The 27,759-nt window shown below is 44.2% G+C and overlaps 2 protein-coding genes across 2 annotated transcripts in view; one reads left to right on the top strand and one right to left on the bottom strand.

The window, feature by feature from the left end:
• Window positions 1-19,507, bottom strand: part of LOC123990751 (scavenger receptor class A member 5-like) — a 79,210-nt gene extending 59,703 nt beyond the window's left edge. The window contains exons 1-3 of the mRNA XM_046291581.1: window positions 19,171-19,507; window positions 14,491-14,609; window positions 9,714-9,845 (exon numbers count right to left, since the gene is read on the bottom strand). Of these exons, the coding sequence (XP_046147537.1) occupies window positions 9,714-9,845; window positions 14,491-14,602 (244 nt within the window). The 5' untranslated portion in view covers window positions 14,603-14,609; window positions 19,171-19,507. The remainder of the gene's footprint in view (window positions 1-9,713; window positions 9,846-14,490; window positions 14,610-19,170) is intronic.
• A 2,778-nt stretch (window positions 19,508-22,285) lies between these two features.
• LOC123991618 (sterile alpha motif domain-containing protein 12-like) lies at window positions 22,286-27,520 on the top strand. The gene is made up of 5 exons (XM_046293245.1): window positions 22,286-22,423; window positions 23,052-23,095; window positions 24,493-24,637; window positions 25,216-25,353; window positions 26,145-27,520. The coding sequence occupies exons 3-5, from the start codon at window positions 24,517-24,519 to the stop codon at window positions 26,159-26,161; spliced, it is 276 nt and encodes a 91-aa protein (XP_046149201.1). The 5' UTR covers window positions 22,286-22,423; window positions 23,052-23,095; window positions 24,493-24,516; the 3' UTR covers window positions 26,162-27,520.
• Window positions 27,521-27,759: the final 239 nt, after the last annotated feature.

Below are 27,759 nucleotides of genomic sequence, written 5' to 3'. Positions count from 1 at the left end.
GTTTCTTGTCTATTATCCATAAAATGTTCACTCCCTGTACTTGCTTCTCGTCTCCCAGCGACGGTCCTTACACACAAACAACATTCTGTAATAGAATTCTGTTATTTGATGTGTCAAATTAAAACCTTGTTTAACACGTCAAATAGAGTTCTGTGACGTGTATCTTTTTTGACCCAAATGGTGTTCTATGTGACCCAAACGGTGTTCAATATGCCTCACCCTAACAATTTGGTCTATTTTCTAACGTTGCTGTTCAGACTCAGTGTTGCTGCACATGTAGCCTATAACCTTTTAGAGAAATGTAATAATTGAATATTGTAAGAGCTGTCATTGTCTTCTTATATGCCAACCTTTATTTATCCTATGGTTCTGACTTGGTGTACAGGGAGTACGCTGTAAGAACGGCCCATGTTCTGAATTCTGTTGCTGTACATTTCAAAGTGCTGAACAAGTAGTTATATTGACTACGTCCGAAGTCGCTCACTCATTAATGTCTTAATCAAAATTACAGATGGCCTCTTATCCGCTCGTTGTCCCCTTATGCCATAGTTTGTACATCTCAATTGTCAGTAGAAACAACATTTGTTTAAGCAAATCAGCCATATCAGCTATGTTTTTTTTAAAGGCAGTAAATGACTCTGAATGAGTTGTTTCACTGCAAGATAAGGCTCCACTGATAGGCGGGTGTAGCAGTGGTAAGGTGTTGGAACTGCGGTTGGGACTCTGCTGTTGGGACAGCTTTATGTAGGCCCTAACAGTTTGTGGGCACCATTTGTCATCGTTATAGTGCAATTCATGTATTGCTTAGGGTTGTGTTGTGTAGTGGCTTTGCTGGCATGCATCCCACACCAAGATTTACATGCTAAAATCACCACTGACATCATGCAATGATGTCCAAGGAGAGAAAACTGTGTTTGCTGTTTGAAGCAGTGGTTGGCTCCTCAGAGGAGGAAGGAGAGGACCATCCTCCTCAGTAAATTTCATAAAAATAAAAATAGTGAAACATTTAAAAAGTTATCCTTTTTAGATTAAACTATACAAAATATATTCATATGCCACCAAATAATTTATTAAAACCCACTGTTTTGCAATGAAGGTCTACAGTAGCCTCAACTGTACTCTGTGGGATAGTACCATGGTGTAGCCAGAGGACAACTAGCTTCTGTCCACCTCTGGGTACATTGACTTCAATACAAAACCTAGGAGACTCATGGTTCTCACCCCTTTCCATAGACGTACACAGTAATTATGACAACTTCCGGAGAACATTCTCCAACCTATCAGAGCTCTTGCAGCATGAACTGACATGTTGTCCACCCAATTAAAGGATCAGAGAATTAATCTAGTACTGAAAGCATAAGCTATAGCGAGCTAGCACCGCAGTACATAAAATGTGGTGAGTTGTTGACTCAAAGAGAGAGAAAGACAATAGTTGAACAGTTTTGAACAAATGAATTTCTTTAAAAATGGAGGAGCGAGAGAGAGAGGGAGAGATTTAGTTTAAAAAAATTAACTTTCACTTATTTAACTAACAAATGCAGCTAGCTAGTTTAGCCAACTCAAACACCCAGCTCAAACAGAGGGATGCTATGTTAGCTATCTGGTTATGACTATCCAACACTGGATGTTCACAGCACGGTGAACAGTAAACAAGGATCCGACAGGACAGAAACGGAAAACAAGGGGAGAAATAGGGACTCTAATCAGGGGAAAAGATAGGGAACAGGTGTGGGAAGACTAAATGATTGATTAGGCGAATAGGATCAGCTGGGATCAGGAACGGAACGATAGAGAGAAGAGAGAGAGAGAGGGAGAGAGAAAAAAGGGGAACGAACCTAAAAAGACCAGCAGGGGGAAAACGAACAGAAGGAAAAGCAAAATGACAAGACAATATAAGACAAAACATGACACTGGAACTCTTCCAAGTCAAGGTAAGCTTTTAGCTTTTCCACCGGGGCCCTCTGGAGTAACGGCTAAACTGCTTACTAGCTGTACACTGCACTGTAGGATCATAGCAGGTTTACTAATGTGTTAGTTCTATTAGCTATGTTGACGTTGATGTTACTTTAGCTAATATGGTGACAACAATGTAGGCTGTGTGTAGCATTTATGAAGTTTTGGCTTGGAAAGTTTTTTTTCGCCTGGTCACAGACAGGTGATGTGTTGTGCACTGAAGTCCATAAGCAAAGGGAAAAGGTGAGAGGAGGAGAGCGCATAGATGTGAGAAGAAATTATATGTACAATGAGCTCTTTATATGTGCCTATGAAAGTGATCAGGAGTATATTCATTCCGCCGATTCTTTTGAAAAACCTTTCTTAAACGGATGCAAATGAAACAAAACGGTGATAAACATTCCTGAATTTGTCCAATAGAAACTCACTTTTGCAACTGTTGGACTAATGATTGCACCCTAGATCAGCTAGATTCAGGCAAGAGTGTACAAGGCATAATTTAATGTGTCACTCTCTGTCCATGTGTCACTGTCTGTCACCTCAAATCTTTCTCTCGACATGTTTGCACCTACATTGTAAACTTTCATTCATAGGCTAGATTGTAGCAACCTCATGACGGCTTTAGGGAAAATGTTTGTATCATGTAGTAACCTAAACCTATCGATGTGACATTCAACTGGGTGAATGGAGTCATCCCAATCAGTCATCTAATATTCTGTAATAGAAAAAAAGCTATACTCATAAAACATTTATCATCCTCCCTCCATCTTAAATGGCCCCGAACGCCATTGGTTTGCAGTAACTTCTTTGTTGTAATATCCCAAACAAACATGTGCGTTTCAGCTTTAAGGATTCTAGCTTTAAATGTATTATGGCCGTGTATCACACAGCCAGCGATACACAACGATAACCAGAATGGTTATTCGTTTTGAAAGACCTGTCAAAACATTGACTCCACATCACTTCCCTTTATGTTAGACCTGCTGCTCACATCTAACTAAAACACCAAGGTGTTTCCCAGGTCTGATACACCAAAGATCACCAGGGCATAGATTCTAACCTGGGCAAGTCACATTATAGACATCCCTCCCCAGACACAAAGACCCAGGCCTGGAGCTGAGGTGGAGAGGCTCTAGGCACAGCTCTGTCACGACTGATTGATGACTCTTTCTCAGGGTTGGCTACAGACCTTGCAGCACTGCATTACCTGACGACACAACTTCCAGGAGTGGGAAGGAAGGGCCTCAGCCGCCAGTGTCATGTTTTGTCATAGATTGTCATGTCTTGTCCCTGTGCTTCCCCTTCTATTCGTTTCCCCCTGCTGGTCTTATTAGGTTCTTTCCCTCTTTCTATCCCTCTCTCTCCCCCTCCCTCTCTCCCTCTCTCCTCTCTCTCTCTCTCTCTCTCTCTCTCTCTCTATCGTTCCGTTCCGTTCCTGCTCCCAGCTGTTCCTCATTCTCCTAACTACCTCATTTACTCTTTCACACCTGTTCCCTATTTTGCCCTCTGATTAAGTCCCTATTTCTCTCTCTGTTTTCGCTTCTGTCCTTGTCGGATCCCTGTTTGCTGTTCTGTGTCCTTGTTCCGTCCTGTCGTGTTTTTGCCTTCTTCAGATGCTGCGTGTGAGCAGGTGTCTATATCAGCTACGGCCTGCGCCTTCCCGAAGCGACCTGCAGTCTGTGGTCGCATCTCCAGTTGTTCCCCTCTACTGACTAGAGGGTTTCAGTTTTCCTGTTTTGACTTTACCTGTGATAGTATCCAGGATTATCGTTTTTGTTAAAGACTGGAATAAACTCTGTTTCTGTTAAGTCGCTTTTGGGTCCTCATTCACCTGCATAACAGAAGGATCCGACCAAGAATGGACCCAGCGACTACGGATTCTCGCAACTCAGCCGTCGAGATCCAGGGAGCGATGCTCGGCAGACACGAGCAGGAATTGTCTGCTGCTCGTCATGCCGTTGAGACCCTGGCCGCTCAGGTCTCCGACATCTCAAGACAGTTTCAGAGTCTCCGTCTCGAACCACCAGCTACTTCCTGGTCTTCCGAGTCTCCGGAACCTAGGGTTAATAACCCACCATGTTACTCTGGGCAGCCCACTGAGTGCCGCTCCTTTCTCACCCAGTGTGATATTATGTTCTCTCTCCAGCCCAACACATACTCAAGAGAGAGAGCTCGGATCGCCTACGTCATATCACTCCTTACTGGTCGGGCTCGGGAGTGGGGCACAGCTATCTGGGAGGCAAGGGCTGAGTGTACTAATGAGTATCAGAACTTTAAAGAGGAGATGATACGGGTTTTTGATCGTTCGGGTTTTTGGGAGGGAGGCTTCCGGGGCCCTGGCTTCCCTATGTCAAGGTGATCGATCCATAACGGATTACTCTATAGAGTTTCGCACTCTTGCTGCCTCCAGTGACTGGAACGAGCCGGCGTTGCTCGCTCGTTTTCAGGAGGGACTCCACGCTGAGGTTAAGGATGAGATTCTCTCCCGGGAGGTTCCTTCCAGCGTGGATTCTTTGATTGCACTCGCCATCCGCATAGAACGACGGGTAGATCTTCGTCACCGAGCTCGTGGAAAAGAGCTCGCGTTAACGGTGTTCCTCCTCTCCGCATCTCAACCATCTCCTCCCACTGGCTCAGAGATTGAGCCCATGCAGCTGGGAGGTATTCGCATCTCGACTAAGGAGAGGGAACGGAGAATCACCAACCGCCTTTGCTTCTATTGCGGTTCTGCTGGACATTTTGTCATTTCATGTCCAGTAAAAGCCAGAGCTCATCAGTAAGCGGAGGGCTACTGGTGAGCGCTACTACTCAGGTCTCTCCATCAAGATCCTGTACTACCTTGTCGGTCCATCTACGCTGGACCGGTTCGGCAGCTTCCTGCAGTGCCTTGATAGACTCTGGGGCTGAGGGTTGTTTTATGGACGAAGCATGGGCTCGGAAACATGACATTCCTCTCAGACAGTTAGGGAGCCCACGCCCATGTTCGCCTTAGATGGTAGTCTTCTCCCCAGTATCATATGTGAGACACTACCTTTAACCCTCACAGTATCTGGTAACCACAGTGAGACCATTTCCTTTTTGATTTTTCGTTCACCTTTTACACCTGTTGTTTTGGGTCATCCCTGGCTAGTATGTCATAATCCTTCTATTAATTGGTCTAGTAATTCTATCCTATCCTGGAACGTTTCTTGTCATGTGAAGTGTTTAATGTCTGCTATCCCTCCTGTTTCTTCTGTCCCCTCTTCTCAGGAGGAACCTGGTGATTTGACAGGAGTGCCGGAGGAATATCATGATCTGCGCACGGTCTTCAGTCGGTCCAGAGCCAACTCCCTTCCTCCTCACCGGTCGTATGATTGTTGTATTGATCTCCTTCCGGGGACCACTCCCCTCGGGGTAGACTATACTCTCTGTCGGCTCCCGAACGTAAGGCTCTCGAAGATTATCTGTCTGTTTCTCTCGACGCCGGTACCGTTGTGCCTTCTTCCTCTCCCGCCGGAGCGGGGGTTTTTTTTGTTAAGAAGAAGGACGGTACCCTGCGCCCCTGCGTGGATTATCGAGGGCTGAATGACATAACGGTTAAGAATCGTTATCCGCTTCCCCTTATGTCGTCAGCCTTCGAGATTCTGCAGGGAGCCGGGTTCTTTACTAAGTTGGACCTTCGTAACGCTTACCATCTCGTGCGCATCAGAGAGGGGGACGAGTGGAAAATGGCGTTTAACACTCCGTTAGGGCATTTTGAATACCGGGTTCTGCCGTTCGGTCTCGCTAATGCTCCAGCTGTCTTTCAGGCATTAGTTAATGATGTACTGAGAGACATGCTGAACATCTTTGTTTTCGTTTACCTTGACGATATCCTGATTTTTTCACCGTCACTCGAGATTCATGTTCAGCACGTTCGACGTGTACTCCATCGCCTTTTAGAGAATTGTCTCTACGTGAAGGCTGAGAAGTGCGCCTCATGTCTCCTCTGTCACATTTCTCGGTTCTGTTATTTCCGCTGAAGGCATTCAGATGGGCTGTCAGCGATTGGCCCATCCCTAAGTCACGTGTCGAGTTGCAGCGCTTTCTCGGTTTCGCGAATTTCTATCGGCTTTTCATTCGTAATTTCGGTCAAGTGGCAGCCCCTCTCACAGCCCTTACTTCTGTCAAGACGTGCTTTAAGTGGTCCGGTTCCGCCCAGGGAGCTTTTGATCTCCTCAAGAAGCGTTTTACTTCCGCTCCTATCCTTGTTACTCCTGACGTCACTAAACAATTCATTGTCGAGGTTGACGCTTCAGAGGTGGGCGTGGGAGCCATTCTGTCCCAGCGCTTCCATTCTGACGATAAGGTCCATCCTTGCGCGTATTTTTCTCATCGCCTGTCGCCATCGGAACGCAACTATGATGTGGGTAACCGCGAACTGCTCGCCATCCACTTAGCCCTAGGCGAATGGCGACAGTGGTTGGAGGGGGCGACCGTTCCTTTTGTCGTTTGGACTGACCATAAGAACCTTGAGTACATCCGTTCTGCCAAACGACTCAATGCACGTCAAGCTCGTTGGGCGTTGTTTTTCGCTCGTTTCGAGTTCGTTATTTCTTATCGCCCGGGAAATAAGAACACCAAGCCTGATGCCTTATCCCGTCTCTTCAGTTCTTCTGTAGCTTCTACCGACCCCGAGGGGATTCTCCCTGAAGGGCGTGTTGTCGGGTTGACTGTCTGGGGAATTGAGAGACAGGTAAAGCAAGCACTCACTCACACTGCGTCGCCGCGCGCTTGTCCTAGTAACCTTCTTTTCGTTCCTGTCTCTACTCGTCTGGCAGTTCTTCAGTGGGCTCACTCTGCCAAGTTAGCTGGCCACCCCGGCGTTCGGGGTACGCTTGCTTCTATTCGCCAGCGGTTTTGGTGGCCTACTCAGGAGCGTGACACGCGCCGTTTTGTGGCTGCTTGTTCGGACTGCGCGCAGACTAAGTCAGGTAACTCTCCTCCTGCCGGTCGTCTCAGACCGCTTCCCATTCCTTCTCGACCATGGTCTCACATCGCCTTAGACTTTATTACCGGTCTGCCTTCGTCTGCGGGGAAGACTGTGATTCTTACGGTTGTCGATAGGTTCTCTAAGGCGGCTCATTTTATTCCCCTCGCTAAGCTTCCTTCCGCTAAGGAGACGGCACAAATCATCATTGAGAATGTGTTCAGAATTCATGGCCTCCCGTTAGACGCCGTTTCGGACAGAGGTCCGCAATTCACGTCACAGTTTTGGAGGGAGTTCTGTCGTTTGATTGGTGCTTCCGTCAGTCTCTCTTCCGTTTTCATCCCCAGTCTAACGGTCAAGCAGAACGGGCCAATCAGACGATTGGTCGCATATTACGCAGCCTTTCTTTTCGAAACCCTGCGTCTTGGGCAAAACAGCTCCCCTGGGCAGAATACGCTCACAACTCGCTTCCTTCGTCTGCTACCGGGGTATCTTCTTTTCAGAGTAGTCTTGGGTACCAGCCTCCTCTGTTCTCGTCCCAGCTCGCCGAGTCCAGCGTTCCCTCCGCTCAGGCTTTTGTCCAACGTTGTGAGCGCACCTGGAGGAGGGTCAGGTCTGCACTTTGCCGTTACAGGGCGCAGACTGTGAGAGCCGCCAATAAACGTAGGATTAAGAGTCCTAGGTATTGTCGCGGTCAGAGAGTGTGGCTTTCCACTCGTAACCTTCCCCTTACGACAGCTTCTCGCAAGTTGACTCCGCGGTTCATTGGTCCGTTCCGTGTTTCTCAGGTCGTCAATCCTGTCGCAGTGCGACTGCTTCTTCCGCGACATCTTCGTCGCGTCCACCCAGTCTTCCATGTCTCCTGTGTCAAGCCTTTTCTTCGCGCCCCCGTTCGTCTTCCCCCCCGTCCTTGTCGAGGGCGCACCTATTTACAGGGTACGGAAGATCATGGACATGCGTTCTCGGGGACGTGGCCACCAGTACTTAGTGGATTGGGAGGGTTACGGTCCTGAGGAGAGGTGTTGGGTTCCATCTCGGGACGTGCTGGACCGTTCATTGATTGATGATTTCCTCCGTTGCCGCCAGGGTTCCTCCTCGAGTGCGCCAGGAGGCGCTCGGTGAGTGGGGGGGTACTGTCATGTTTTGTCATAGATTGTCATGTCTTGTCCCTGTGCTTCCCCTTCTATTCGTTTCCCCCTGCTGGTCTTATTAGGTTCTTTCCCTCTTTCTATCCCTCTCTCTCCCCCTCCCTCTCTCCCTCTCTCTCTCTCTCTCTCTCTCTCTCTCTCTATCGTTCCGTTCCTGCTCCCAGCTGTTCCTCATTCTCCTAACTACCTCATTTACTCTTTCACACCTGTTCCCTATTTTGCCCTCTGATTAAGTCCCTATTTCTCTCTCTGTTTTCGCTTCTGTCCTTGTCGGATCCCTGTTTGCTGTTCTGTGTCCTTGTTCCGTCCTGTCGTGTTTTTGCCTTCTTCAGATGCTGCGTGTGAGCAGGTGTCTATATCAGCTACGGCCTGCGCCTTCCCGAAGCGACCTGCAGTCTGTGGTCGCATCTCCAGTTGTTCCCCTCTACTGACTAAAGGGTTTCAGTTTTCCTGTTTTGACTTTACCTGTGATAGTATCCAGGATTATCGTTTTTGTTAAAGACTGGAATAAACTCTGTTTCTGTTAAGTCGCTTTTGGGTCCTCATTCTCCTGCATAACAGCCAGGCAGCACCGTGGGCGAGCTCTCTCGAACGTGTTGATGGGAGTCCAGTTTCTCCTCAACCACAACACACAACACACACACACAGACCTTGTGAGAGCCAAGATGGCCATGGCGGAGTCCCTCCAGGGGCAGTGGAGTATTGGAAACAGGTTCCTGTCAGTCTCTGCATGCCAAATCCATCCACATGGCCTCTCTCTCCACAATGTCACATAAGTAATACACTGAGGCAGGTACATGACTGAGAAATACCATAGGGAATTGTAGCCATCTTTCAGCACCATAACTTTTAAAGATGAGGATTACAGTATGTCTCAGGTAACCTTAGTCATATGTCAAGGTTGGTTACTTAAGAAAAATGTATCGTTCCAAGAATGTTACAACTACTCTATAGGCTTTTGCCATTGCCATTGTTTGGGCAGACAGCCTGTCGACAATCAAAGCTACAGTCTGTTTGATTTGACTAAAAGCTGATTTTCCTACTGCTTTCATTGGTCTCAAGCTACACTCTCCAAATGTACAAAGAAATGGCTTTTCTCAAATTTCTCAAAAAAACCAAAATGTCTCTGAAATAGGCAGTCACTTAACTGAAATAGGCAGTCACTTATGTTTAAAGTGAAGTACAATTGCAAAGCACAATCCTTATGTGTTTCCTGAGACAGACTAACTGTTTAAAATGTGGCCATAGGTTTTCCCATTCATTCATAATCTTGTGGGATCACTGATGTCATTCGTTGCAAACGGCTGAAGACCAGAGTTCTCAAGTGAAACCAGATGCACTAACAATTTGACATTTCAGTTGAAGAACTTAAGGACTGAACACATCTCAACTCATTCTGTTTTTCACTTCAATTCGACCAGAATACCCGCTTCAGACAGTGTATGTCGTTGAGCTCAATCACATTTGATCCCACAGAGAAAATTTTAAAGAATAGCATAATATAACCACCTCTTGGGAACTGGAATAACACTGACAGTGTCCAATAAGGTATTTATCGTATTTCACTCAACCGGCCAGATAGAGCTGATGTGGTTTGTGTATATAAACCCTTAGATAGACAGCCTGGCAATGACATGCTTTGTAACTCAAGTGACTTGACTTACCTGCTAAACAGAGGCCAAAGATGCTCAGCAGTACCAAGATGTATAGAGACACGATGGCATACTTGATGGCAGACAGGGAGTTCAGGTGGCTGCAGCAATTGTCTGGCTTTCTTCTCCTCTTGGCAGAAACAGCTGAAAAGAAAACATCTCTTTAGAATTGGAAGACAAAGATGGATACAAGGGCTCTTAGAGGGGGTCAGAATTGAGGGGCCATGAGGATAAAAGAATCTGTATGAAATGAGGATAAAATGTCATGAGGATAATATTCTTATGCAGTGATGAAAAGGTCCTACATAAAAATGCATGCCTGACTGTCAACTGAAGGACTTGGTGCATTGTTGCGGCCATCTCTCATAACATAGACTTTATGAGTGCTTAAAATCCCCCCAAATGATTGTATTATTGTTCTATTAGTACTGATGTAGCGAGTTGGCAGCCTTGATTCTTCACTGGGCTGATATTGTAGTCAGCATGAGAGTCAAAACAAAGTCTGCATGTCTGGCATTTGGCCTGAGATCTATTGGTCACCGCTGCACCATACTGTACATCACAGGGCTGCCACACAGATACAGAGCAATAATAGCTACAATCGGTAATTTAACCCCTTAACACAATGTCCAGGTCGAACATAAAACTGTCATCGTGGCATTCTAGTTGGGAGTTTCTGTATGTGTCATGTGCTTGTGAGGAAGCTATTTGGATTAAACTGTTGTTGCTGGTCAAATAGGCCCAGAAGTAGGGTGACAGAAGACATCATATATATGCCATTTAGCAGACGCTTTTATCCAAAGCGACTTACAGTCATGTGTGCATGTGTGCATACATACATTCTACGTATGGGTGGTCCCGGGAATCGAACTCAGGCTAAGAAGATCTCAGTCCAATAGGAATCTGATATAAATTCTAGTGTCTAATGCTATTAGGTCATGAAGCACATTTTCTTATTTCGAGGAGACAGCCCTGAGAGAGACCAAGGGGAAAGTTTTACACACTTTCATTTTATGTTCTCCTGGCAAGAAATCCCAGCCACAAGACTAAAAATGAGTAGTCCCCCCAATCCTTCCTTGTCTCTCTTTCTCTCTGTGGAGCATATAGCTCTGAAGTCACAGAGGAGACGTCTCTAAAAGAGAAGGCCCTCAACCGATTTTCCATAAACAGTCTTGAGCCTGCTCTGCAGCCCTACAGTATGGTGGTTTCAATTGTACCACTACAGGTGATGTCATGTCCATAGAGACATGCAATGGATCTGTGCTGCACATATGCTGTGGTTGCTGGGATTCTGTGTGAACAACAACCTTGCAGAAGGGCCGCTCTAGCAGAAGTACACCATTTCTTAAGGCTAAAGAAAACAGAGCTGTTTAAACGGTTCAAATATATGGAATGTATAGAAATGTAGAGGTCGTTACATATTTAAGCAGTGCAAACGTAGACCTCAATGATACAAATACTAAGCATTTGTTTGTTAACGTGCCTTTTTAAATGTTTATTTTATTTTTTTTTCACCTTTATTTAACCAGGTAGGCAAGTTGAGAACAAGTTCTCATTTACAACTGCGACCTGGCCAAGATAAATCAAAGCAGTTCGACACACACAACAACACAGAGTTACACATGGAATAAACAAACATACAGTCAATAATACATCTGAAAAAGTCTATATACAGTGTGTGCAAATAAGGTAAGATAAGGGAGGTAAGGCAATAAATAAGCCATGGTGGCGAAGTAATTACAATATAGCAATTAAACACTGGAATGGTAGATGTGCAAAAGATGAGTGTGCAAGTAGATATACTGGGGTGCAAAGGAGCAAGATAAATTAATAAATACAGTATGGGGATGAGGTAGTTGGATGGGCTATTTACAGATTGGCTATGTACAGGTGCAGTGATCTGTGAGCTGCTTTGACAGCTGGTGCTTAAAGCTAGTGAGGGAGATATGTGTCTCCAGCTTCAGTGATTTTTGCAGTTCGTTCCAGTCATTGGCAGCAGAGAACTGTAAGGAAAGGCGGCGAAAGGAGGAATTGGCCTTGCGGGTGACCAGTGAGATATAGCTGCTGGAGCGCATGCTACGGGTGGGTGCTGCTATGGTGACCAGTGAGCTGAGATAACGCGGGGCTTTACATAGCAAAGACTTATAGATAACCTGGAGCCAGTGGGTTTGGTGACGAGTATGAAGTGAGGGCCAGGCAACAAGAGCATACAGGTCGCAGTGGTGGGTAGTATATGGGGCATTGGTGACAAAATGGATGGCACTGTGATAGACTGCATCCAATTTGTTGACTAGAGTGTTGGAGGCTATTTTGTAAATGACATCGCCGAAGTTGAAGACAGGTAGGATCGTCAGTTTTACGAGGGTATGTTTGGCAGCATGAGTGAAGGATGCTTTGTTGTAAAATAGGAAGCCAATTCTAGATTTCATTTTGGATTGGGGATTCTTAATGTGAGTCTGGAAGGAGAGTTTACAGTCTCACCAGACACCTAGGCATTTGTAGTTGTCCACATATTCTAAGGAAGAACCGTCCAGAGCAGTGGTGCTGGACGGGCGGGCAGGTGCAGGCAGCGATCGGTTTAAGAGAATGCATTTAGTTTTACTAGCATTTAAGAGCAGTTGGAGGCCACGGAAGGAGAGTTGTATGGCATTGAAGCTCGTCTGGAGGTTAGTTAACACAGTGTCCAAGGAGGGGCCAGAAGTATACAGAATGGTGTCATCTGTGTAGAGGTGGATCAGAGAATCACCAGCAGCAAGAGCAACACCATTGATGTATACAGAGAAAAGAGTCGGCCCGAGAATTGAACCCTGTGGCACACCCATAGAGACTGCCAGAGGTCTGGACAACAGGCCCTCCGATTTAACACACTGAACTCTATCAGAGAAGTAGTTGGTGAATCAAGCGAGGCAATCATTTGAGAAACCAAGGCTATTGAGTCTGCAGATAAGAATGTGATGATTGACAGAGTCGAAAGCCTTGGCCAGGTCGTTGAATACGGCTGCACAGTATTGACTCTTATCGATGGCAGTTATGATATCGTTTAGGACCTTGAGCGTTGCTGAGTTGCACCCATGACCAACTCTGAAACCAGATTGAATAGCGGAGAAGGTACGTTGGAATTCGAAATGGTTGGTGATCTGTTTGTTAACTTGGCTTTCGAAGACCTTAGAAAGGCAGGGTAGGATAGATATAGGTCTGTAGCAGTTTGGGTCTAGTGTCTTTTCAAAGGGGGATGACCGCGGCTGCTTTCCAATCTTTGGGAATCTCAGACGATATGAAAGAGAGGTTGAACAGCATAGTAATAGAGGTTACAACAATTCCAGCAGATAATTTTAGATAGAGAGGGTCCAGATTGTCTAGCCTGGCTGATTTGTAGGGGTCCAGATTTTGCAGCTCTTTCAGAACATCAGCTATCTGGATTTGGGTAAGGAGAAATGGGGAGGCTTGGGCAAGTTGCTGTGGGGAGTGCTGGGCTGTTGACTGGGGTAGGGGTAGCCAGGTGGAATTCATGGCCAGCCGTAGAAAAATGCTTATTGAAATTCTCAATTATAGTGGATTTATTGGTGGTGACAGTGTTTCCTATCCTCAGCGCAGTGGGCAGCTGGGAGGAGGTGCTCTTATTCTCCATGGACTTTACATTGTCCCAGAACTTTTTTGAGTTTGTGCTACAGGATGCAAATGTTAGTGTGAAAAAATGTGAAAGCACACATTTCCATTTTGGAAGTTATGTCACATAAAGGGTGGGTAATTTGACATTTTTCTGTTGAATTTGTCTGCTTACTAAATCACACTAGTTTTCCTGTGAAAAAGAATTCATGTAAAAAACCTTCCACAAAAAAACGCTGGTGCTTTGTATGGCGTCATGTATATCATATATCCCATTACCATATACATTACAATATTTACTTATCTTAGACATTCGTAGGGGTCAATAAAGTCTAAACACAAGCTGACATCAGGCAATGAGAGAATGAATATTTATAGAGATGGAGCAGAACAGAACTTCTACTTTTAAAAATGGCTGCAACATTAAGACATAGGCGCTGTAATACATTGGACACAACACCAAAGAACACAAGTAAATGTGGCATTATGTGGCTGCATGTTCAGCCGGGCTTTTTTTTAATAGGTTTTGTGATGGCAACAGGATCCTTGAATGTTTACAGTGAGTATGCTTGGCAGTTTAGGGACAGATTAGTTGAGTTGGACAAGTAAAAGCCAACTGAATTTGTACCAATTCACTGTTAAGGCTGGATAAGCATTTCCCACCAGCGTGGCATGCCGGAGGTCCTAACTTGTGAACACTGTATAGTTGATTTGTTCAACTGCACCTGACCAGGCCCAAGACCCTCACACACTCACACACACAACATACTATCAGCACTTAGTGTTTATTGACCGCTCGCTGAGTGAGAGAACTCGGCAGACTTCCTATATTCAGATGTCCTACCTTGGTAGTTACACGCATATCCTCTAAAAAGGCCATGACCACGTAGGGTCAAAGGGACTCTGCTTGCATCACTCCATGAGTTGAAATATGAGCACATCACATATGGAGGCACAACATAAGTTCTTACATCTATGGCAGAAATCAAAGATGATTTGAGCTGATTTGGTCATGGCCTTTTTTAGAGGTATGCTTGTAACTGCAAATATAAGGAAAAAGGAAAAGGGAAATCTGACTCCTGTGTGTGTGAATGTGTGAGGGTGATTATAAGCCCCTGGGCAAACGTGTGAAAGGTCAAGGGGCAAGGATTTATACAGGACAAGAGGGAAATGGCTTCTTTACCGTCTTCACACAGGTTGAGCTTTGATAGGTTTCTGCCATCGTAGCCCTCCTCATAGAAGGATCCGTTCTCCCTCTCTTCGTATGTACTCAGGTACATGGCCTTATTCTCCATTCAGGAACTGTAGGGAGGACAAAACAGATGATTTTCATGTAACCAAAGGAATATGTAAGATGTTAGCAATGTATGTTATTCTTCAATAACACAAACTCTAAAGCAAATCAGGGGGAGGTGTCACGTTCTGACCTTTATTTCCTTTGTTTTGTATTTATTTAGTATGGTCAGGGCGTGAGTTGGGTGGGCAGTCTATGTTTGTTTTTCTAGGTTTTGGGTATTTCTATGTTTCGGCCTAGTATGGTTCTCAATCAGAGGCAGGTGTCATTAGTTGTCTCTGATTGAGAATCATACTTAGGTAGCCTGGGTTTCACTGTGTATTTGTGGGTGATTGTTCCTGTCTCTGTGTTTGCACCAGATAGGACTGTTTAGGTTTTCGCACATTTATTGTTTTGTTAGTTATTTCATGTCTAGTTCCTTTATTAAAGAACATGAATAACCACCACGCTGCATTTTGGTCCGCTTCTCCTTCACCACAGGAAAACCCTTACAGAATTACCCACCACAACAGGACCAAGAGGTGTGGTAATGGGCAACAGCAACAGCAGCGAAAAGAGGAATGGACATGGGAGGATGAGTTGGATGGTAAAGGACCCTGGGCACAGCCTGGAGAATATCGCTGCCCCAAAGAAGAGCTGGAGGCGGGAAAAACGGAGAGGAGCTGGTATGAGGAGGCAGCATGGCGGTGTGGATGGACGCCCGAGAGTCAGCCCCAAAAATGTATTGGGGGGTGGCACACAGGAAGTGTGGTGAAGCCAGGTAGGAGACCTGCAACAACTTACTGTGCTTACTGGGGGGCTGGAGAGACCGGGCAGGCACCGTGTTATGCTGTGAAGCGCACGGTGTCTCCAGTGCGGGTGCATAGCCCGGTGCGGTAGATTCCAGCTCCGCGTATCGGCCGGGCTAGAGTGGGCATCGAGCCAAGAGCCATGAAGCCGGCTCTACGTATCTGGTCTCCAGTGCGTCTCCTTGGGCCGGCTTACATGGCACCAGCCTTGCGCACGGTGTCCCCGGTTCGCCTGCATAACCCAGTGCGGGCTATTCCACCTCGCCGTACTGGCAGGGCGACCGGGACCATTCAACCGGGTAAGGTTGGGCAGGCTCTGCTCAAGAGCTCCAGTGCGCCTGCACGGTCCGGTCTATCCATCACCACCTCCATGCACCAGCCCTCCAGTGGCAGCCCCCCGCACCAGGCTGTCTCTCCGGCTCATCCTTACAGAGGCCCCCGCCTCTCCAGCGCTGCCGGAGTCTTCCTCCTCTCCAGCGCTGCCGGAGTCTCCCGCCTCTCCAGCGCTGCCGGAGTCTCCCGCCTCTCCAGCGCTGCCAGAGCCTTCCTCCTCTCCAGCGCAGCCGGAGTCTCCCGCCTGTTCGGCGCTACCAGAGCTCCCGCCCCTCATTCCAGAGGCACCAGAGCTACTCAGTCCAGCGCTGCCAGAGCCTTCCTCTCCAGGGTTGCCGGAGCTTCCCGTCTGCCCAGCGCCATCTGAGCCACCCGTCTACCCAGCGTTGCCGGAGCCACCCGTCTACCCAGCGTTGCCGGAGCCACCCGTCTACCCAGCACCGCCTGAGCCACCCGTCTGCCCAGCGCCGCCTGAGCCACCCGACTAAGACAATGGTGAAATGGGGTCCGCGTCCCGCCCCAGAGCCGCCACCGCGGACAGACGCCCACCCAGACCCTCCCCTATAGGTCAAGGTTTTGCGGCTGGAGTCCGCACCTTTGGGGGGGGTACTGTCACGTTCTGACCTTTATTTCCTTTGTTTTGTATTTATTTAGTATGGTCAGGGCTTGAGTTGGGTGGGCAGTCTATGTTTGTTTTTCTAGGTTTTGGGTATTTCTATGTTTCGGCCTAGTATGGTTCTCAATCAGAAACAGGTGTCATTAGTCGTCTCTGATTGAGAATCATACTTAGGTAGCCTGGGTTTCACTGTGTGTTTGTGGGTGATTGTTCCTGTCTCTGTGTTTGCACCAGATAGGACTATTTAGGTTTTCACACATTTATTGTTTTGTTATTTCATGTCTAGTTCCTTTATTAAAGAACATGAATAACCACCACACTGCATTTTGGTCCCCTCCACCACAGGAAAACCCTTACAGGAGGAAAATAGGTTTATTCAAAGTGGACAAATCATATGGGGAATTAATGGTTATTCTCCCCTGTCCTTGGTGATGCTCTCACAGTGATTCTCTCCTGTGGTTCTCTCCAATGAATCTCTCTCCACAGAACAAAGGAACAGCATGTAGTTTTATAACCCAGTCCTAGCCTGTGGTTGACCAATTAGAATTCCTTGCAATAAAACCTGCCCATGACCAAATAACAAGTATCCTATTTCAGAAGACATATTCCTCCCATGTCTCTGAACCATTGATCAATAATTCCCTATTACAGAATAAAACCTCATTTCCATTGATCGTTAGTTCTACTCTCGTACTCTTGTCTCTGCATTGTGTATTTATCTTCGACATATTCTTACAAAGACAACAATATGAGTTCTGTATATGCATGTAAGTATTTGTTAAAGCACATTTGTTATGGCACATATAATTACAGCCCAAAATATAATGCAAAGCACCCCCCCCATTCCATCAAGCTGCATCTCTCCCCAGTCTTTTTTATAATATTACGTCTATCTGATCTGTTTCTTATGAGGCATGACTGAGTGTCAATTTCAAATCCTGTTTTAAATCATCCCCAGACCACTAATGTTGCTGCCTGTCAGTGAGGCATTCATTATTAATTTGAAGTTGAAGTGTGGAGGTAGGGTCATAGGTCAAGCACTGTATCCCTGTCTCTCAGACTACTACACATTATTCAAGAGGGCAAAGCTCCACAAGTATTCTTACCGATCTATTACCTTATCTTCTCAGCATGGAATACAAAATGACAAGTATCCATGACAAGTATATAGAGGATCCAAAACCTCCTGTGCTGCCATCTAGTGCCATAAATCTGACTGTGGTCTATGAGTGAGAAAGGGATAAAATGGCTGACAGTAAACATTCCTAGCTGAACAGCTGTGCTGAGAGAGAGAGTGATGCTCCCCCACATTCCTGGGCCACAGCACAGGCAGACCTATGGACCCCTCCCCTTACAATATGAACCTGTAGCAGCAGGCAAGAAATTAGACCCTTGTAAAACATAAAATATTCTCCTAGATGTGGGATTAAAGTGCCTTTACAGTATGCTATGCCTGAGAAAACGGTGTAGTTTGGACATCAGTTGGGAATAGGTCAATATTAACCGTGTAATAGAGAATATAATGTGAAATACAGAGACGGATGTGGGACTGTTGAACCAAGTCATTAAAAGGAGCTCAATCTGGACTTTTTCATTAAGCAGCGGGAGTGTCAGTTGACATTTTCGGGCAGACACAGCTATTACTGAACCAGGCTGCTAGGAAACCTGTATGTGATCACCACCGCTGCTCATTGTCACCCAATGCAAACTTCTGAGAAAGTACATCCCTTCCAATGCCCAGGAAGCCATCCTGCCATCTCTCACACACCACTGTGTTTTTCCATGGAGGCAGGGCAGGGGTAGGCTCCAGACATATTTCCTTTGGAATTGGAAGCTACTTTAAACGTCTTCCATGGTATTGCTCTACCTGGCAATGAGTGAGACATGTGATGTCTCCTCAGATACAGGAACAAACACATGAGCATGTCCAATCTCCATGAGGAACTTCTTTGTGTATCATGAAAAATAAAGTCTCAAGGCAAAGGGAGAGGATAAAGCCCTCCATCCATCATTGTGACAAAAAAGCCCACACTGTGATTTTTGACTATGCCATAGTAATGTTTGCCTTCTCTCTGCCAACCAGGAAGGTCTGAATAGACATAGACTAGACACACTGAGAACGTCCACACACGGATGGTGACCGAATCTAAAGGAGAAAACTATTAAAATGTCCAGTGGCCCAGCGCGTACCTCACAGCTGAGTGGCCTCTGTGGAGTGAGTGCACGATGACAGCAGAGCTCAGCGGTGTGGTCTCAGAGGTCTCACATGAGCGGGAGCTTTTATAGAGAGACATCCCGTATCCATCCGTCCGTGTGGAATTAACCCATTTCCCAGTTAATTAAACGCGCGGACACTTCACCCATGAGTGGAGAAATATAAAAACAAAAACTTTCGGATATGCATTTTCTTGGCATTAAGTCAACAAGAAACAGACTCATTTGTTTGTGGTTAAATTGGATACCAGAGCACAGGTGTAAAATAATATGGCCATAATATAATTCAGATATCATTATGGAGACGCTACTGTAGCATCTCCATAATTGCATCTGAATTATATTATTGCTACATTATTTGGGGCCATCTAATTTATATTTGTGGAAATTCAAAATTCATTAAACAGAATTGTCTCGTTTTGTAGTGCAATTTCAAGGTCATGATGCCAAAATACTGAACATGATTTATCTATGGACATAATCAAGTGAATGTAAAAAGGTTTTCGGGGATAAATGCATTTCAGGTTCACGTTGTTGATGTCTTCAAATGAACACATAACAGGTAACAAAACTAGACTACACAAATTGACGCACCATTTGGAAAAGTTTGTCACTCACCTTGTCAAAGTTGTGACTAAAAAGTATAACAGATGCAAATGTCTCATCTCTAATTTCAATTTAAAAAGGGTGCATGTTTTCCCAATGGCATCTCAATAAACGTTTCCTTTCAACATAAAACAGTTCACTGAAGTTTCGCTCTCCCAGTAGCTAGATAAGCGCAGCGAGGAGATCCGTGCACCAGCCAGTCTGTGATGCTTGGGTGAATTAATCCCTTTTTAAAAGTGTAGTGTAGGCATGGAGACGACGATGTGGCTAATACCCCTGCCTGGACAACTCTGACTAGATGCATTCTTACCTCATTCTATATATAGTATCTAGTTGCTGTATTTATACGCCTGGGGCAGGGCAGCGTCCAGTATAAATTATGTACCGTGGTAAAACTTTTGTTCAGATTTTTGAACAAATACGCCCTCCTCTGAGCATTTAAGCATGGTACATAACAGAAAGGGTGCATTCCATCTCTACAGATCTTATATAAATACTAGTTCAAAATGGTAATGTCACGAACAGTGAAATGTCTTTGTTGCAAGCTCCAAACTACCCTCCTATACGAATTCCTCATAAACGACATATATTATAGATGGCGATTATAGATGGTCCAGTGGCGACCCGTCATTTCGCACTCCACCTTTCTGGAAACAAAAAAAGTCTGGGGGGGGGGGCTGTTTTGCATTTTATTTAGGCATTTATAAGTGTCACATATCAGTTTGCAAACAATGTTTTTTTTAAAAGTTGCATACAAACTTTGTCTCTTTTTTGCTTTCTTGAGTAAGGCTGCTTCAAAATGCAGGTGTTTCAACCTATCAGTCCTTTCTGTGGTGGTGGTGCAGCCAGAGGAAAATATGGAGCGTAACTGTTGGTAATTTTCTCCGGTTGCGCTGTGATTGTCTCAGTGTTCTGTCACTCATGGGGACACTACGTTAAATCTAAGGGTAGAGATAGAAAATTCAAGCCCTTTGGGTGCTGCCATAGTTACATTAGAAGTGCCCATCCAAGAAGGCTCAAGGTCATTGGCCACAGATAAATATGACATCAAATCACATTATTTCTACAGCAGCTTTAATTGGACTGATCATGTCAACATCATACTTTCACAATCTTAGCTAGCAAGCTATACAAGCAGTCATCATCATGAATCAAGTCGACAATCTACTGGCAAATCCTTTTAAATCCTTGTCATATGAAGATAAACAATCAAGAGAAATGATAGATAAAACATATCGGTGCTCATCGGCCATTGGACATAAAGATTACACAACAAGTTGGAAATCGTAAATTCAACAATGAGTGGTTTGGAAGGAATTAGTGGCTAACTGCAAGCATTGCAAAGCAATCACTAGCCTGCTATTCAGTGGAGTGTGTGTGTGGTCCCAAGTCTGGTTTTAAGGGTCTCTTGTTCAAGGATAAACATTCAACATTGTTCATGGTGTCAATCCAGCATGACTTCTGCCACGCTCAAAACAACTGTTAACTCAGAACTAGGAAATCTGACTTCGGTGAGTTCAAGACAACTGGGAACTCTGATTTTTTGTTGTTGCTCTGACTGGGAAAATACGTTTTGAGCAGTCACCCAACTCGGAATTGCAAGTCTGGAACTCGGGCCTCTTTCTAGAGCTCCGACCTGAAGATCCCTGACATCATCATGATTCAACCTTGTTTTTTTCAGAGTTCCCAGTTGTTTTGAAAGCACCATAAATCCAGAGAATTCCAGATTTTGATGACAAAGTTTGATGACAGAATTTGCCCACAAAGGACCACCGGCCACCTTCCTGTTGAAGTGAGCACAGCACAAAAAGGTGAGTCCAAAAATGTATTTTATGCTGTTGCATAAATGATGTAATATGCCAGGGAGATGTGTATACTGTATCTAAGCAAGTAATACTAAGTGTATATTGTGTTAATAGCTGTTAATAGCCCATGTGCCTCACCCTAATAATTGGGTCCCCTTTCCCCTCTTGAGTGGTGCAGCAGTCTAAGGTACTGCATCTCAGTGCTAGAGGTGTCACTACAGACCCTGGTTCAATTCCAGGCTGTATCACAACCTTTTATAGAAATGTAATCATTGAATATTGTAAGAACTTTCATTGTCTGCTTATATGCCCCTTTATTTATCCTACAGTTCTGACTTGGTGTACAGGGAGAACACTGTAAGAACAGCCCATGTTCTGAATTCTGTTTCTGTACATTTCAAAAGTGCTGAACAAATAGTTATATTGACTATGTCCGTCCTAGCTCGCTCATTAATGCCTTAATCAAAATTACGGATTGCCTTTTACCCGCTCGTCGTCCCCTTATGCCATAGTTTGTACATCTCAATTGTCAGTAGGGTAGCCTAGCAGTTAGAGGGGCAGCAGGGTAGCCTAGTGGTTAGAGTGTTGGATTAGTAACCGGAAAGTTGCAAGTTCAAACCCCTGAGCTGACTAGGCACAAATCTGATGTTCAAACCCCTGACCTGACAAGGCACAAATCTGACGTTCTGCCCCTGAACAGGCAGTTAACCCACTGTTCCTAGGCCGTCATTGAAAATAAGAACTTGTTCTTAACAGACTTGCCTAGTTAAAAATAAATAAATAAACATTTGTTTTGCCATATCAGCTATGTTATTTTTATGCAGTAAATGAGGCTGAATGAACTGTTTGGCTGCCAGACAAGGCTCTGCTGATAGCCAGGTGTAGCAGTGGTAAGGTGTTGGGACTGCTGTTGGGACAGCTTTATGTAGGCCCTAACAGTGTATGGGCACCGTTTGTCACCGTTATATATAGTGCAATTAATGTATTGTTTAGTGTTGTTTTGTGTAATGGGTTTGCTGGCATGCATTGAAAACTTTTTTAGTTTGCCCCACCAAGATTTACATGTTAAAATAGCAACTGGATAGGTCTATAATTTCTGAGGAAAAATAATGAACTATTCTTTTTGAAAGCCCTCAAAAGAGATAAAATAGCGTAATGTTAATGTCTTTGGGCTTGTGCTGTAAACATGACTCTGTAAGCCGAGTAGATACATAGCCTAAATGAAGCATGGTCGTCATGAAATACCTTTATTCCCTCTGCATGAAATCTGATTTTATTTGGATGATAATGGCTGTGGTCCAAGATCACCTTTTAGGAAGAGTTCCTTCCACATGAGGGAGCCCCCGAGTAGTGGTTATTCCTCCAGCCAGCTGTGCACTGAACCAGCCCCAGCCCACAACCACGGCAGCACGCTGGCTTGGCTGACTCAGAGACAGGAAGGGTTGGGCACAAAGGGACAGGTAAGAGGCTGATATGACTGCCGATAAAACGATTAACTGTACTTGATTAAACACTACAATAGCTATTAATGTTACTTTTACTATCATGAATGTCAAGTCTAGCGCATATAAGTTAAGTGAATAATACGAAGGCAGGAAATAACAAGGACTACAAAAGTGTGCCTTACCTGCGCTAGGCTTACTTACAAATGCGACGTGGTAGCATTTACAGTAGAGTTTATAGTAGTAGTACTAGTAAATACATAGTTACAATATAATAGGCTACCGATTAGTTTCAACAGTTTTCTGTCCCTTTGTCTGTCTTTATCAACAGATTTCCCTCAGTGCAGTACACTTCCTGCGAATGGCATAGGCTACTATTACCGTACTGACTAGCATACAGTATGGTGTGCAGCAAAATAGAAATTAAAATTACAACCATACCTGGAATAAAGTTATATCATTAATTCAATGTATACCTGTGTAGAATTTTAAAGATTATACAGTATAATGTCATTGAAATGACCATGAATACTAGAATATGGGAAGTTAGTATGTTCTGTGGTATTGTATATCACCACAAGGTGGTGTATTTGTCACGTTGGGCACATGTTTCTAACTATAAGATATATACTTATTGTTTACCCAGGTCCAGCAAAACATGAGTAGGCCTGCAAACAACAGCTGTTGAAGGTTTGTTAAATTACTTGGCAAGTTTGATTTATTAGCTGAGCAAGGTGCACCTATGCACTTGACTATGATGACCTCCTCTCAGAGAGATTAATCAACTTCCTCTCCTTTTCCTTCCTTTCATCTTGCTGTCTCGTTCTGTCTTTATTCCACACACCATACAATGTTTGTTCAACCTTTTTCCTAGAACATTCTAGTCCCGCAGCGCTTTACGCTAAAACTTTGATGTAATATTTGATTCGGTATGAGTCTTAAACTTCAGTGACATTTACACTAAACCTTGTTGCCTCATACTCCGTCCGGTCCGTTGTCTCCAAAAGTTTGCGAAAACAACCAGAAGGGAACTCTCTGCCCAAGGGGAGATTTGGGGGTAGGGAGTAATGGTCAATATGCACAGGATGTCTTTTTCACCGCTTAGATCTTGTCTCTCCAGTGTCATGTGATTAATCCAGGATGTATTGTAAAGGAATTTAATACTCTGCACTTCATCTTTGAATCACGCAGAACATTGAATTACACACACCAGTCAGAAATGCACTGGGTCAGAGTATGTGGTTTCATGTGGTTTTGATCAGGAAGATGGTGATGCAATTCTTCTGGAAAGCAGCAAGACTGATAAAGGTGTTTCTCTGATGTTACATGATGTTGTGGTGTGGTTTGTGTACAGATGTCAAAGTCTAATCCCACAGCCCCTAGTTCTTGGGAACAGGTCCTACTGCAACATTTCATACAGTGTTTACAGCTTTCTTTGCATAGGCAGTAAAAACGGACATTTACATTTTAGTCATTTTGCAGATGCTCTCATCCAGAACAACTTACATTTAGTGCATTCATCTCAAGATAGCTAGGTGAGACAACGATATATCAGTTGTAGTAATTAAGTTATCAGCAAAGACAGCACTAGTAGGAAAAGACAAGTGGAATATTTACTAATATACAAGAGGTTTTCTGCTTTTCCTGTCCTCTTGATGAAAAGTTTCTCACTGTCTCGTCTGGCTGTCCAGTAATTACTCATATGGGAGCTCGTTCCTGCCAACATCATAGATTAGTCTCTTCATTAAATCAGTAAAACATTCCTAGATTTCCAACATGGCAAAAACAAGACAGTGCCCCACAGCATGTAAAGGCCAAATAAACATTGATGCAGCTCTATAAAAGTTACTGGCTTAGCCCCAGGGATATGGCTGAGGAAATAGTACTATAATGAATTTGACATACAAAAGCAACCATCTCATAACATTAACGACTGCAGTATCCTGCTTTTTTTCCCTAAGATATTGCATAATTAATCAACTTCAAATTGTCATTGCCACTTTTTGAGAAATGTATATAAGTAAGGAATGCATAGTCTCAGATTTATACTAGATACTTCTGACTTTCTCCTTCCCTGACATATACAGTGCAGCCCAGATAATAACGTCAGAATGAGCCTCCCCAAAAGGGTTTCCCTCTGGACCGTGGTGGATGTGTTCGACTGGGTCAAGGAGCAGTACCCCTACCAAAAGAGTGTCCTCCAAGTGGCCATCTTCAAGCATGACATATCCGGTAGCTATCTTCAGTAGCTCTTCTACTTACCAAATCTTGCCTTAGTACAAAACAACCTACAGTATATTCATGTACATCAGTCATCATTAATAGACTGCTATTATTTATTGTTTTAAAGTGAATATATATGATATTTTATCCCAGGCTTACTTCAGCCCTGTACTGTATAAGTAACGGATGCCTGCAGAGAGTTCTGGACCCCACATAATGACATGGAATATTAATCTTCCCAGTTACTGTCAAACCTCTACAAACCACACAGCTCATTCACAGTGTCAGTACTGTTGTAATGTTGCATCAGTAAATCCTTGTCAAAAACATGCAGAAAAACAACTGTTGTATGAGTAATAAAACCTTGTGTCCTCAGGCTTAGATCCTGGGACAGAAGTTTTGCCCACCTTGGGATAAGTGCATTTGAATTCAAGTTAATTTAGGAATGGAATTTGACCCATAATTCAAGTTCATCATGTAATATGAAATCCATTCCATTTGAAATCCCTGCTCCCAGCCTTATTTGACTGGCATCATTATGCCTCCCCTCACCACCTCTCTTGCCTTCTTGCTCTGTCCCTCCCCAGGCCGAGCTCTGCTGAGGATGGGTGAACACCAATTGGAGAGGATGGGGGTGGAGGTGGAGCATCTTCAGGAGGTCCTACTGGACATCCTTCTCCTCAGGGTCCAGGAGGAACTTGAGAACCTTAACGACATCTTCTCTGGTGAGGAACAAACATCCATTCTACCGTCTCCTTTTAAACTTTAGCAGGAATTCAGTTGTAGCCTATATCAACGACTTCTTCTCTGGTGAAAACCTAACTTTACTTTATTATCTAAAACTGCATCAGAAAGGGACATACATCTACTGTGTCCTCTTAGATGGCTTCAGGGGTTCACTTGTACACTCTTAGAAAAAGGGTGCTATCAAGGACCTAAAATGTTTCTTTGGTTGTCCCCATAGCAGAACCCTTTAAAGAACCCTTTTTGGTTCCAGGTAAAAACCTTTTAAGTTCCATGTAGGACCCTTTCCACAGAGGATTCTACAAGGAAAGCAAAAAGGTTCTACATGAAACCAAAAAGTGTTCTCCGTGGAACCAAAAAAGGTTATCCTATGGGGACAGCTGAAGAACCTTTTAGGAACCTTTTTGGAAGAGTGTAGCCTATATACCCAAAGTGACTCACAGGAGGTTGCATTATCAGCCAACATGATTGACAAACATGTATTTCAGCAAGAGGACGAGCTTAGAGACATCTGCCAAGAATAGATTGGCATCGAAATGAGAAGAGAGAGAGGTGAAAACCTCTGATGAACAGTACTATTCAACTGAACTGAAAATAAAATAATTAAATTGGCTTTGTTTGGCATGGATACAAGATAGCTATAGATTAAACAAGTTCAAGTTCAAAATATAGATCAAATAAGTTCACAATGGTCTTCGTTCAATGTGGTACGTATGCTTGCATATTTCAAATGTATTTTTAACCAAATGTATTTTTATCTCTCGTTCTCTAGAGTGTTTCTCTTCATGACTATAACAGAAGAAGAGGTCTGAGATATCATTATTTAGTCCATCTACGGTGTGGAGGACTAGAGAAGAAAAAATACATTTGCTTTCAGTAGTCATTGACCTGAAGAAGGCGGCCAGATTGGTTTTGGCATGGTTGTAGTTTTACTGACACGTCTGTGAATCAAGCCCTTACCCCTCGCTCTGCGCTGCTCTTGTGGTCTTATTTTTCACAATACTCAATACACTATGTGGCAGCTATTGCAGAGGGAGAACATCATTCCCCACTTGAACAGGATATAGTGCATCCCTCATCTGGACTAAATGTTGCAATCCCATACCAAGCAGTGATTTGGCTAGCTAATGGCCTGTTATATTACTCTCAGGAGACCCTGTGTGAATTAGAATGGAGAGTAAGTAAATTAGTCCTGAGTTTAATGCAGGGACACATGGCCATAATTTAGATAACAACCTCAAACCTATTAGGCCCTACACAGGGAACATAATAGGATCATTTCATGGGAGGTTTCTGGCAGAGACAAAATGGCTTTAAAGTTTTATGTATTTGCTTATATAGTTTTATGTTGGAGTAAGAATGTTGTGTCTGACTGAAACTCGTCTGTGTTTAGCTTTTGTTGCTCCACACCTCATGTTTGTAAGACGTCAGCAGTGTTCATGTCTGTCAAATACAATGCAATGTCTAGCAAATCTTTAAATGGAACACAACTACGCATAGAATCCCTCCAGTATGACTACGCAGCTAGGAATGTACTCTATGCAGATATATCCTATTTTATTTGCTCCGGGAACATATTCATATAAACAGTTCATTGTGTAATCATGTGCTTGCTTAAATTGCTCAGAGATAACAGTTTTGCATATATTAAGTGGAGCAAATGAAAGTGCTACGTTTGCAAATACTACATCTTTTTATGTTTCAAATCCTCCTTCCTCAGAGAAATTCCTCCCCAGACGTAAATGTCCTGTCCATTGTATAATGATAACGTTTGTTTGCTCCAGTTAAAGTGCATCCCTAAGGTTCTGCACGTTTCATTAGACACTACATGCACATGAAAAACTGCAGGACTGTCAAATCTGAGCTCAAACACTACCTTAGCAAAGCATACAATGCAGTTCAACTCCAAACCACCATACCTGTATTATAGTGTAATGTTTTCATAAACAAGGAAACGCTATGTTTAGACATCCATTTGCTATCCAGCCTAGAATACAGGAGAGAAACGGGTTACTCTGGTGAAGAGATGAGAATGAAATGTCACGAGGGTGTTCAGTGGGTGAATCTGTGAATGAACCCTATTTAGTGCATGAGTCTGACCTGACAGCTCATATTTGCTAATAAAGACCTATTCTGATCATTGTTCATTTGAAATAATTGTCCTCGCTGATAATTATATAAAAATCAATGTGTAGAATCAGCCAGTGGCCTAAATCTTGAGAGACACACTGGTGCCCTCAGACAATGTCCATTTGTCTCTATTACATGACTCGTCACGATACATCATCCCACTTCCACACACGCTTGTCAGACAACCCAAACTTGAAATCTCCTCCTCCTTTTAAAGGGCAGCCAGAAAACCGAGGACAGCAGAAAGCAAGCAAAAA

This window comes from Oncorhynchus gorbuscha, linkage group LG12 (genome assembly GCF_021184085.1).
Source record: "Oncorhynchus gorbuscha isolate QuinsamMale2020 ecotype Even-year linkage group LG12, OgorEven_v1.0, whole genome shotgun sequence".
Classification (NCBI taxonomy): Eukaryota; Metazoa; Chordata; class Actinopteri; order Salmoniformes; family Salmonidae; genus Oncorhynchus; species Oncorhynchus gorbuscha.
Note: the sequence above shows the minus strand (reverse complement) of the source record. Positions and strands in the feature narration are given on the sequence as shown.

Coding starts and splice junctions, on each gene's coding strand:
- LOC123991618 (XM_046293245.1), top strand. CDS start 24,517: ATGAGCCTCCCCAAAAGGGTTTCCCTCTGGACCGTGGTGGATGTGTTC. Junction 24,638..25,215: donor CTTCAAGCATGACATATCCG/GTAGCTATCTTC, acceptor GTCCCTCCCCAG/GCCGAGCTCTGCTGAGGATG.